The sequence below is a fragment of the Pocillopora verrucosa genome, chromosome 10, assembly GCF_036669915.1.
Source record: "Pocillopora verrucosa isolate sample1 chromosome 10, ASM3666991v2, whole genome shotgun sequence".
In the NCBI taxonomy this organism is placed as follows: domain Eukaryota; kingdom Metazoa; phylum Cnidaria; class Anthozoa; order Scleractinia; family Pocilloporidae; genus Pocillopora; species Pocillopora verrucosa.
Window position 1 is genome coordinate 10,839,915 of NC_089321.1, and position 12,999 is coordinate 10,852,913.

The window sequence follows — 12,999 nt, forward strand, 5'->3', positions numbered from 1 at the left end:
ACGAAATATGGTCGATTTACAACGATAAATATTTCGAAATATGAATATTTTACATGTAAAATCAATAAAAACTTACTCATGCCCCGTGTATCCGTCGTAGTTTCTGGCGATTTCTGCCGTTTTAAGCTTGCTTTACTATCACTGTTATGCATGACTTCGTCTTTTGACAACGCAACTTCGTCTTTTGACATGCATAACAGTGATAGTAAAGCAAGCTTAAAACGGCAGAAATCGCCAGAAACTACGACGGATACACGGGGCATGAGTAAGTTTTTATTGATTTTACATGTAAAATATTCATATTTCGAAATATTTATCGTTGTAAATCGACCATATTTCGTTCCCCATACTATTCCTTATAACGTGTTCAAATTTTCAACGTTTCCTCCCGTAACTTAATACCGAGTCACACAACGCGTGACGCGTTCATGAATTCATCGTTGGCTTTCTCGAGACGTGAGCTTGGGCCGCCTGTGATCACTTATCTTACTAAATGTCACACAATACAGCTAGAAATATCTCGACACAAGAAGTCTACAAGGCCGAGTGCGGAAAAACAGCAACCCCTAACAAGAAGCGTTCCAACAAATAACCTCTGCAAAAACTTTTTTCCTTTTTGCAATTCTCCTTCGTTTCAGTCGGACTACCAAAAGTAAGGTGACGAAGGTGGGAATGACATAATTAAGGCCGAATTGCTAAGAAAGTTCAAAGAAACAGAAAGGTCGTCCACTTCATTGATGCTAGTCAGCTCCTTTAACAGAGTTTAGTACAGTTGGAAGTGTCTCAAAGTAACTCTGAAACAAAACAAAGGATAATGCTCATTTGATTGAAAGTTGAACTGAAGGAATTGAAAATAGCTCACAGAGCGTCAACTGAAGCTGAGGCCAAACAAAGACAAAGACAACCAATCTGAGGGAAGAACTGAGATATGGGATTCAAACATTGTTGGATTAAGCGAGTCACAAATTACAAATTAATGAAATTTCAGCTTGTTTGTTGACCGCTGATACATTACATCCTAAAATGTTAGAATGTATTGCCAGTTTTAATAACTACTTCCTGCGAAAGCCTCCGGATTCAGTAAACGCATTGTAACGAACCATCGAAGGAAATTCTAATCGAATAGGAGCATCTTGAAATGACCCTTGTACGCGAATGTTCGCGACACAAAAATTCTTTGATTTTGCTCTGATTCCGGTCTTAAGTCCGATTTATATCATCAAAGGCCGGGTTGTTCGAAACCCCATCAAAGCTTGGCCAGGAAAAAGTGCTATTGAAAATATATGACGCCGTAGCGATAAGCAGATTCATCACTTTTTTTTCCGCCAAATGGCAAGAGCCTTATCACAATAACTCTTTGCCTGTTCAAGATCCCCCATCTGATGATACACACGGGAAAGATCACTGAAAGAGCTGGCGACAGCATCATTCTCAGGACCCAACTTTTTGAGGTACAAATGAGAAGCACTTTCGTAACATTCTTTTGCTTGTTGAAGATCACCTAACTCGCTGTTCAAAGAGCCTAGGTTGCTATAAACATGTGCCACTTTCAAATGATTTCTTCCTAGCTTCGCGAAGTAGATGGACAGAGCGCATTGATAACACTCCTTGGCTTGATGAAAGTCACCCTGTTCAGAGTGCACAAGGGCGATGTCGTTTAAAGTTGTTGCCACTTGCACACTGTCGTTCCCGAAGTTTTTACGACGGATGGCTAGGGCCTTAACATGATAATCCTTTGCCTTCTCCAAGTCACCAGTGGTACGAAACAAAACAGCCATGTTATTATACAAAGATGCAATTTTTGGATTCTCGGGATCGAATGTTTTTAAATAAATTTGAAGGGCACTCTCAAAATGCATCTCTGCAGTTCTCAGGTCACCCATGTTATGAAGAACAAGACCTAAACCACTGTAAATAGTAGCGACGTCAACATGTCCAGGTCCGAGCTTTTTAAGTCCCAACTCTAAAGCTCGTTTGTAAGACTCGCTCGCCCGCTCAAATTCCCCCATCTCATTGTCAACAAAACCCAAATTGTAATAAGTCTGTGCCACATCTGGGTGTTCAGAGCCTTCAGACTTCAGGTAAATGTCTAAGACGCTTTGATAAAGACGTTTGGCCTCTTGCAGGTTTCCCAGGTCGCAGTTTACTTTCGCAAGTGCTCTCGCAGAATTGGCTACACTAACATGCTCGGGTCCTCTTAATTTAAGAAAACCATCGTACGCAAGTTCATAATACTTCTTGGCTTCATACAGTTCACCCATCTTGCTGTGCAAAAAGCCTAAGTTACTATTCAGTGTTGCAGAATAATTGTGATCAGGACCAAGCTTTCTGTGAAAAATGGATATTGCAAGAGCGAAAAATTCCTTAGCTTGGATTTGGTCACCTAACTCACAGCACACAAGGCCAAGGTCATTGTAGCAGGTTGCCACATCAACATTCTCAGGGCCAAGCTTTTTCATACGAATATACAATGCACGATCAATGTACTCTTTAGCCTGTTCCAAATCACCAGTTGCACGGAAAACATTGCCTAATTCCTTGTAAGAAGTGGCAACATCGACATGTTCAGGTCCCTCTTCTTTTAAGTAAATGGCCAAGGCACGTTGGTGGTATTCTTTAGCTTGTGTCAAGTCATGCAACGCACAGAAAAGGGCACCCAAGGTGTTGTAACTTCTTGCCACTTCCACATGCTCGGGACCAAGGGCATTCTGCTGAATTTTTAAAGCCCTCAAAAGGTAATCCAAGGCCTTTGGCATTTCATTCATCTTTTGTAGAACTGAACCTATGCAACTGCATGCAGCTGCAACTTCTAAATGCTGTGGTCCAAATACTTTCGAAAAGGTTGCTAAAGCACTTTCATAATAAGAAAGGGCCTCGCTAAAATCACCCAAATGTACGTCTACACTTGCAATTAACGACTTGATTTTTGCTTCATCCATCTCTTCCCTACTGATCGTCAGTGATAACGCCAATTGAAAGTACCTTTTTGCTGACACCAATCTACCTTTACTCTCGCACAGTTTACCACATTTTGTAACAGAACTATGAGGAATGGCTGGCGTGATGTTTAGGAAGTTTAAGTCCAGAATGGAAATTTCCGTGATGATAGCCTCGAGGTGTGGAACAATGTTGTCAAGCAAGTCATCCATAGGACTATCTCCTAGAACCTGACAAAATGCTCGCAAAGCTCCTCGAACGGATTCTGAGATGTCTGTGGGAAGAGACTTCTTGACAAATCCTTTCACCGCCTCATGCACAATCTGAAGAACTCGAACATAGGTACCGTTCTCCGCCTCATGAAATAATAGCAAAGAGCTCTTTTTCATCTTCCATGTAATTGCGTCTTTGTCTTCACACTTATCATCCATGTTCATTAAGTAATTAACAATTACGTTTACACTCAGTGGTCGTGGTGCACACACAGAGAGGAAGATTAACACGTGCTTTAAGATTGTGTCGGATGCCATGGCTTTTCTTACGGCAATTGTTACTACTTCGGTCATGGATCTTCCATAGATTGGGTTGGTCTTTGAAAGGTTCATTTCAGTGCTAGCTCTGACGCCGCTTTTTAGTTTCGCAAGGAAGTCATTCCAGTCAAAACTCTTGGTAACACTACGTAAGTCTCTGACATAAATGCCAGCGCCTGCCAAAGCAAGGGGCTGAAAATCTAACGCCCGTGCTACTTCGCCCGCAATCTCACAGTCCATGATTCCAGAGAGCTGTTGCAACAAAAGCCTGGCATCGACAGGATGCATACCTTTAGTGATGGAGATATGTTCGATGGAAGAGCTTCTTAAAGGGATAGACGCAGTGTCCTGAGTTGTCACTAGCATCTGCCCCCTTGCCCACTGTTCATCCCCTGCACTTGGCAAATGGACATGGACATTAGATCCGATTGTGACATCGTCAACCACCAACAGCCACGAATTGTAATGCGTAATCTTTGCGCTTATTAAGGTCTTGAGATTTGAAATCTTCTCGTCTGTGTTAAAATTCACAGCGTTCATAATGTTCGTCAATGTATACTCTGCACATTTGCAATTTCGAGCGAGAGAGATGTACGATGCCAAAAGTTGTTTTGTGTTTTGAGCATTTAATGTCATTACAAATGAAGAAGCGACAGACTCTTGGACTTCTTCGTAGAACCGCTTACCAGCTAAACGGGCCAGCTGTGATTTTCCACTTCCAGGATTTCCCGACAAATACAGGCATGTTAGGGTGTTTTCATTTGCACACTTAAGTCGATTAAGCTTTTCCATTATTTCCGCAACTTCAAAGTCTCTAGGTGAAATTTCGTGTGAAGGAGGAAGAGGGAGGATGCAAAATGAACTGACATCGCAGAGTAGTTGACTTTGAAGTGAGTCTCGCTCGTCCATAACAGCCTGTAATAGCTTCTCTTTCTCTTCCAGTTCCAGTCTGAGATCGTCGACCTTCTTGCAGACACGTTGCAGCTCTTCGGTAGAAAAACTGGTTTGATTTTTTATTTCTCGAATACTATTAGTGTCAAGACCGAGTGCTGTAAATGCATTTTCAACTTTAGCAATAACATTGCTAACTCTAACATCCGAGAGGCATCCTTGTGGCACGTGGGCAAATTCGCAAGAGCGGAAGTGTCTCAGAAAATCCACATTACTGCGAACAATTGGATTAAGATCGCAGATAGCATTAGAGTAGAGGATGGCATGAAACAGCATGACAGAATCCCATTCAGCTGTGTCACCTCTAACCATCGCTTTCAAAATACGGCAATTTTTTAGTCGGTTACGTTCAGATTCCAAGCGAAAAAAGTCCATTCCATTTTTACTTGAATCTTTCCATTCTCCCAGTGTTGTTTTGTAGCGTTTGTCCCATTCTTGTTTGAAAATTGTCCGCATACCTTCGGTCATTATATCAGTGACAACAAAACAAATTCTGTAGTAGTTTAACCGCTCTGAAGTGTACGTTACTGCCATTGTCAACTTTGGTCAAGTCCTTTACTTTTTGACACGTCTGTGCTAAAAATAACAATAAAATTTCCTTACTTTCAACATTTATCGCTTATCTGTTTAGTACTCTCGACTCTCGTACACATTTTTGTTGCAGTTAAATTTTCCCTTCAACTCCTCAAATTGGTTTGCTAGATCTTAGAGCAGAATTACAAAACCAGCACTCAGAGGGGAAGAAGAGGATAAAGGAGCATTCAACACAATGTCAAACCTTAATAAGGGCGATAGTCCGTAAATGTCGGACCAGGTCAGACAGGCAGGTCCACCGATTTGGCTCAAATTTTGCATGTAAACTTGGTTAGGGTTCTAATCCCAAAATGAATATTTTAAGGATATGGTATACCTTCGCGGGTGTCCTTCGCAAAAAAAAGGAAAGAAAAAAACCGCCTTATTTGAAGCATAACTACCATAACTATAACTCAATGGAAAGGTTTATGAAATGTAATATTCGGCAAAAAATTATTTCGTTTTAGCTTGATCTTATTGTAAACCGAATGGGGCGCGACGATGCGAAATGAATTAAGTTTGTTCGAGCGAATTAATCGCATATCAAATTTGACCGCACAAATGAAACTTCTGCACAATCTCAGTCCTGGGGGGTTGGTCTTTAAAACTGTGTGGGGATTTTTCGATACTCTTATTAGTTGCTTTGCAATTTATCTGTTAAGTTTGCTGATCAAAATTTTACCGATACGCATTGCGTCGGAGGCCACTGCGGGAGATCCATTTTAAAAAACGGAATTACCCCACGTGGGTTTTTAGATTGGTACATTGAGCCTTCGGACCAAATTTCAAGGTATCCTTAACGTTTACATACCCTATTAATTAGTTCAAAAAACGCACATTTACGTAAAAACGAAGTAGGTTTTTTTCGCTTCCAAAGTTTTCCCACCAATTCACGCCTTTGAGTGACCACATGTCAAGTTACGTTAATCTTCTGAAGAACACGAAATGCCGACCGCCAATAGAAACACAGAAGCGTCCATATTTTGTGGGTAATTAGCTACCAGATACCTGTGACGACAGACCTTTAGTTCAATTCTGCTGAACGACAATTTGATTTCAACTCTTTTTATTTTTATTTTTTTCAAATTAAGAGCAGCTTGAGCACGCCGCGGGAAAACTTAATGGTTGTTGATCAAGTGCGAGCGACGAAGATTGCCTAAACCAAGAGCCCTAACTCGTTTCGGTGTGATGCTTACGCCTTTCTGAGTCGAATTTCTCTACTTCTTGTGCTGACAGCCAGGCTTCTTTTCTTACTTTCACCCATGAACTCTTCTCTCTTTTATCTTTCTCCATTCACACTCTAATTTTAAACACAGACAGATCTCCATGTACAGGTGATCTTTACGCGATTGGAACTCAAGGATCAGGATGCTTTGCCCCAAGAAACACTTCGGGAGTCATATATGTTGACATGCCATAATTGGCTATTCACACTTCGGTGGGCCAAAGAATTCAGTTCGAAAATACGTTTTTGTAAATAACACGTGCGCGTATCAATACTTTACCAAAATTTTTCTTGGAAACTATAGTTAAGATGATAATGCTTAGTTCGACATTAAAAGAAAAAAATTGAAAAATGGCTCTGGAAGGTCTACCGTATCCTTAAGATTGAAATTTACTTTTTGCGGGAAATTATGGCTCGCAGCCATTTGGAGCCCGTCCCGGATATGGAAATGAGGCTGACCAAGAGCAACGCCTGGGCTTCTCTTCCTTTCTCATATTTTTACCGACTTTTACTATAAAAATAGTCAGTAGTTTATTTTGTAAAAAATATAAAGGGAGGGTGGAAACGCGCCATTCAATTTACTAAGTTTTAGGTGTTTTAAGATCCCCGGGAAAAAGTGAGCTCAGAGGTTTGTAGCACTGTTGATATGTCGAGTTAAAACAATTTGTTACTTGTCATAGGTTATTTTCAGTAGAAAATTCAGAGCTGGGCAATTTTTAATGCGCTCCCACACCGCCCAGTGGAATTTGATAAGGTTCCACATTAACGACGCAATCGTTGTAAAAGCGATCCGGTGCATTTCGGTTCAAAAAATTCGACTTCTTTTAAACTATGGACATGAATTTTTTTTAACTCTAAAAGTAATCGAAACCACCTTGATTTTCCGAAATATCGAAAAATTTATTTTTTCTCGAGTAAATATCGCTTCTAATCAGCACTCAAAGGCCCATTTTTGACAGCACCGATCAACAAATCGCCGTGCTCGTCTTTTCACAAAACTCTCGTTTAAGAAATTTTTTGCTTCGCTGTTTAGATCTATTCTTCATGAGAACAAATCAAGTCAGTTTTTTTAACGGTTTTTGACACTGAAAATAATTTTTCAGTTTGTTACGTACTTTGCCTTTGCTGCTATGACCGTAAATATGCAACTTTAAATCTTAATTTATTCAGGTAAACAACGTTTCTTTGTTACCTCCTAGCAATCGAAAAGAGAGCACTCACAGGGAATCCAGAAGAACACGTCATCTTGTTTACCACGATGACAAACCACATCCTATTTCATCATACAAACATCAAGTTGTTATAAAATTGTCAGAAATAAAACATTTCACGAAGAAAACAAAAACCGTTTAAAAAGAAAAACTTACGTGTGTTGTTTTCATAAAGGTCGATCTAAATATGAGATGCAAAAACATCCTTCAATAGTTTTGTGAAAAGACGATAACAGGAATTTGAGCCTCTTTTGATGATCGGCGCTGTCAAATATGGGCCTTTGAGTGTTGATTAGAAGCAATTTTAGCTCGGGAGAAATTAATTTTTCGATATTTCGGAAAACCAAGGTGGTTTCGATTACTTTCAAACTAAAACAAATTCATGTACAAAGTTTGAAAGAAGTCGATTTTTTTGGACCTAAATGCACCGGACCGCTTTTAAAGAGACTGCGTCTTAAATGCCCGGGAACCTTGATAGATGTTTTAGAAACTAACAAATTGTTCTAACTCGACATAGCAACAGTGCTACAAACCTATGAAATTAAGGTATTTTTCAGGTATCTTAAAACACCAAAAACTGAGTAAATTAAATGACACCTTTAAACGCCTCCCTTTACATTTTTCTTTGAAATTTACGGAAAAGTTGCAGATTTGTTTTATAATAAATATGATACTATAAATAATATAATAAAAAAGATACAAATATGATAAAGCAAAGGAAGCTCAGGCATTGAAAAGTTGCTCTTGGTCAGCCTCGTTTCCATGTCTGAGACGCCCTAAATTTCAATCTTAAAATATCCATTTTGTGATTAGAACTCCTAACATGCAAAACTTGAGCCAAATATGTGAACCCACCTGTTTGACCTGGTCCGACATTTACGGACTATCGCTCTTAAGGTAATTCGTACCTCTTCATCTGTCTATTTATTGGAAAACAGTACCGAGTCTCGGAATGCGCGCGCGCTTAATCGCCTGATTACTTGCTTTTTTTGGCGCAGTACAGGATGCACAGTGCAATACTGAGGAATCACCTTAAGTAAAGCATAGCCTTTTTCCGTTTTTTTTTTTCGGTCTTGTTTTCGTTTTTTGTCTTTGTTTTTTTTTTTTGGTGCATTTGTGTTGGGAAATTGGAAATAAACTGAACATATATTTGACCTGTGGCAGAAAGATCAACACAGATTTATATTCCCTGACACCAATGACCAAACAACATTGCTTAAGCAAGCTAGAAAAAACGATACATTTGCTTAGGTCTAATCATATAATACAATAATTTTCTCATTTCTTCAAATATTCCATAATAATAACTTTCTCTACATAATCAATAAAAGTCACTTTTCCTTCAGCAAATTATACGATATTCCTTTCCACTTTATCACTTTCATCATACTACCAACTGATCTAACTTTGCCACATTCCAAAAAGAGGACAACTTCCAGATTTGCTTAGAACCTTGTATTTTGTCTTCATAGGCAGTACTTTGACATTTGAAAGTCCTATTTCTTTCTGCCTGACTCACAGAATGGACATAATTTATTTTATCTATTAGTTCAATCCTTTTCTAAGTCATGGAAGAAGTTAGAATGGAGAAAGGAGAGGACTACAAGAAATGAAATGCTCCCTGTTCACGAGTGACTCACCATCAACGCTCTCCTTGGGCTTGCCTCATGCTTGTCCAGACTCCCCTATTGTGCAGGCTAATTTCTGCTTGATTGACTCTGGCCAAAACCTCTATTTGACAAGTGCACTGCATGCGGAAACAGATACAGTGATTAGTACTAAGGGCTGAAATAGTTGCTGGCCAACAGTCAATGTCCAGTCAGATATAGGTTTTGTCTGATCCACTCCTTAGATGGCCCAACATTTTGATCAGTTTTTTTTATGAAGACATAAAAAGAATACTTTTATTCTGAGTGAAGTTCAGGTTTTAAAACAGCTACATCCTTTTTCCCCCGTAGAGGGGGAAAAGGCCTGCATGTAAAATATAAGTAAGAGGGGGGAGGGGGGTTGATTTACTGAGGTATAACTTAATGGATAGTTGACTGACCAAAAATAGATTGTATCTGAGAAAGTATGTTTGACCGCACGTCACCAGGGGCAGCAAGGAAATTATTTCAAGCCTTAGTGTTGTTACCGCAAAAGGTGCCAAATTTAAGGATGGAGGCTCTTTAATCACTACAAAATAAATTGGTGCCACAAAGTTTGAATCAGGCTTAAAAAGTTGCTTCCCTACAAAACAATGTTTCTAAGTTCAAAATGCTACTGTTCCCCTATAAGTAAAGAAAAGGGCAAACTCCTTACAGGGCCCAAGATGCTCCAAGCTGCAAAATGGAGGTTACTTTGCAATAAAGTATCAGAGGGTGTCAAATGAACTTTTTTTTCCAGTAGCCAGTTGGCTCCTAAATATTTCAAAGTGGTAGCCATTTTTAATCAAGCGATTGACCTAGATAAACCCTCCAAAATTAGGAAAGCAAATTGGTGATTAACAGCAATTCATAACAAGCAATCACAAAAAAAACCTTTCCATTCCAATCAAGAATAATCTGCTCCTGTCATACAATCATCAGCTCACAGAACAAACTCTCTAACTTGAACATATTTATAAACATTCAGTACCTAACCATTGCACCACTGAAAATAGATATTAGGCAAACACTAGGCAAATGACCATTTCTCCTACAAATGGGTGGAAAATTTTCTTCCAATTAAACTTGCACTTTAGTTACTTCAAATAAATGATTGTTGTTTACCCTTCCAAATGAAAAAAAAAAGCCTCAAATACCATGAACATATCAAGTGAAGATTTACAACATGCACTTCACAGCCTTTACAGCACATAGTAGTTATTACAATTTCACACAACCATTACAGTGTAATCAAAAGTACATTTTAAGATTAACCTTGTTTCATGATGAAATACACACATATACAGTGCATTTCCAAGTCACCCATACTGACTTTATATTACCAAGTAGTGAACAGAAAGAACTATGATACTATTAAGACCATTTTTTAAAGAACATTCTTGAGAAAGAGAATACACACAGAAATGGAGGTTGCATACAGAGTTTCAAAAGAAATGAAGTCCTTGGCTGTAACTTCTTTTAGGAGATCAGGTGTTTCACTAAAAACTAATTTTGTCAAATTAATTGAAAAAAACAAACTGGAATAAAACACAGGTATCATAGAGTTGGTTACAATAGTACCATTCTTTAACTACTGCTGTTTGACTAAATGTAGCACCCTCCATAACAGAATGGGAATAGTTTTGAAACCTTTTTCAACTAACATTTAGCAAAAAGAAATACAGCTGATTCAAGTGCCATGGAAACAGGTGTTCCACTAGAACAAATTACAAAAAATAAACAAACCTTTGTTTCTCATCGCTGTGTTTCTTAAATGTTGTTTTGTTATTGAAAGTTATGTTACACTGTAGTGAGAGGTGGCAAATCAAGAAGAAATTCAGTTACATGTACATTTTCTTCTCTGATTGGGAGATCTTGCTTTCCTTGTGATAAAAGTATGCCAAAAAGCATGATGTCATGGAAATTGATGATTGTAATTTTGTAATTTTGAAATTTTGGTTTGAAGCAATACTTTGTAGCATCACTCAACAGTGGAGTGTAATGTTTGTCTAAATCTACAGAAGAAACACAACAGGATGGCAGATTTTTCTCCATATGTGTCTTGATAATCTTCTTTGCTGACATCTGTACTACTCTGGCCTTAACGGTCACCATTTGGTTAAAACAGCAGCAAAAATTACCACAATGTTATTAGCAGTTAGTATTTCAATTTCTGAAAGTATCATTTTCTCTGCAAGCTTGATAACATTACTGTACATCAGTTCAAAACTGGCATCTGATGATTTTTCAATCTTAAAGTTTCCCAGTTTTATTATGCTTTTCTGAAAACTCATTTTAGAGTGTTCCTTTTTATTTGCAGAAAACTATACTACTCTCATCATAAGATCAACTGTTGAAAGGGCATAATTATCAAAATATGTATTTCCATTACCCAAATTGCAGATTTTGAATTCATTTGGTGAATGATAGATTTTCATACGAAGTGCCATTTTGTTTTGTTTCATTTCCTTTTGTCAATTACAGTAATTCCTCTCAAAGTGTCAGCAAGAAAAAAAAACAATGGTTAAATAATGAACATTAAAACAGCTTTTAAAAGGAAGACTGCATGTGGAAGCCAAACAAGAACCCTGGAATGTTATGGAAGTTGTACATCCAAGCATTCAAACTTTGAGGGTCTGGCAATTTGCTCTCATTTGTTTGTAATTTCTTCTCCAACAGTTTTTTTGTGATCTTTAGCAGAAGCAGCCAGTTTTATCTACTTAATTAATACAGCTTCATGTTTATATCAAACAGTTCTGCTTTTTCCTTTCCTTTCCCATCATTACTTAACTGAATGCCTCCTCCCCATAAATAGATTTTGAACCTCCCACATCGAATTTTGAGAAATCTTTGCTCACAGTATTTTACTGTATTTTCACTAAAACAGCCCTTAAATCCTTATACAGACATTCATCTCAAGCGACTTTGCACTTAGTCTTGTTCTCGCACCTTAACTTTAGCATCAGATCTCTAGATCATGAGAACCTAGAAATGGTCTAATAATGGTTTTCACTACTTAAGATTTTGATCATGTGACAGTGAAAACCACCAATTGCTTACATAATTGTTACTACTATTGTACAAGCAATAACAAAAGTTGGTTTGAACCGCACATGATGTGTGTAGCCAGCGTAGCAGACCTTTACTTTAGGTTGTTTGTTTTTCATTCTCCTTGTGCACCTTGCTCAGGTGCTCCCCAACAAAACTTCCAGCTAGGCAGACTAGTTATTATGAGCTCTCATAAAAATCACCTATTTGTATAGATAATCACATGATTTCAAGTGCAATTTGTGATAAACCAGCACGAGTAAATTTTCCACCAACCCATAGAAAAGTAGCCTTGGAAAATTCTATGAATGCTGATTTATTCCAAACTTTATGAGGAAAATCATGTGATAACTTTTTAATAATATACAAGAAAAAGTATGAATGTTTTCCTCATTAGTTGTTTTTATATCATGCCATGGCTCCCTAGTTGAGCCCCTTGCCTTCGCCTTTTTGCTATAGTAGTTGGGCTTTTCCCTCAATAACTTGCTTCAAACTTTTAAGCTCTGTCATGGATAATCGAGCATTCCTACTCTTTCTTGGTTAGGTATTCATCAACAGCAGTAACCATTACATGAAAGCTATCAAAATCATAATCTTCCCCATCTTTCCTACAAACTGTTGCATAAAACTTCTTAATACTCTTTTTAAGGGCTTCCCATTTACACTTTCATAGCCATTTTTGGAAGGCAGACTTGAGGCCAGTTGTTTGTCCTTTGTTAATAATATACAAGCAAAAGCTGTTTATACTTTGTGTCAAGGGTAATCAGCTCAGGTGCATGCCTTTGCTGTGTTGCCAGAGTAGTTGAGCTTTTTCCTCAAGAACTTACTTCAAACTTTTAAAACTTCTCTTGAGAATAATTGAGCATTTGTATTCTTTCTGTGTTAGGATTTCAGTTGAA

General features: G+C 38.1%; 1 protein-coding gene across 3 annotated transcripts in view; it reads right to left on the reverse strand.

The window, feature by feature from the left end:
* Positions 1-646: 646 nt before the first annotated feature.
* Positions 647-12,999, reverse strand: part of LOC136283874 (uncharacterized) — a 17,149-nt gene continuing 4,796 nt past the window's right edge. For 2 of the 3 annotated variants that reach the window (XM_066173393.1, XM_066173394.1), the window contains exons 2-3: positions 9,068-9,174; positions 647-4,994 (exon numbers count right to left, since the gene is read on the reverse strand). In XM_066173393.1, the coding sequence (XP_066029490.1) occupies positions 1,311-4,952 (3,642 nt within the window). In that variant the 5' untranslated portion in view covers positions 4,953-4,994; positions 9,068-9,174 and the 3' untranslated portion in view covers positions 647-1,310. The remainder of the gene's footprint in view (positions 4,995-9,067; positions 9,175-12,999) is intronic. The other variant, XM_066173395.1, reaches the window with a different exon arrangement.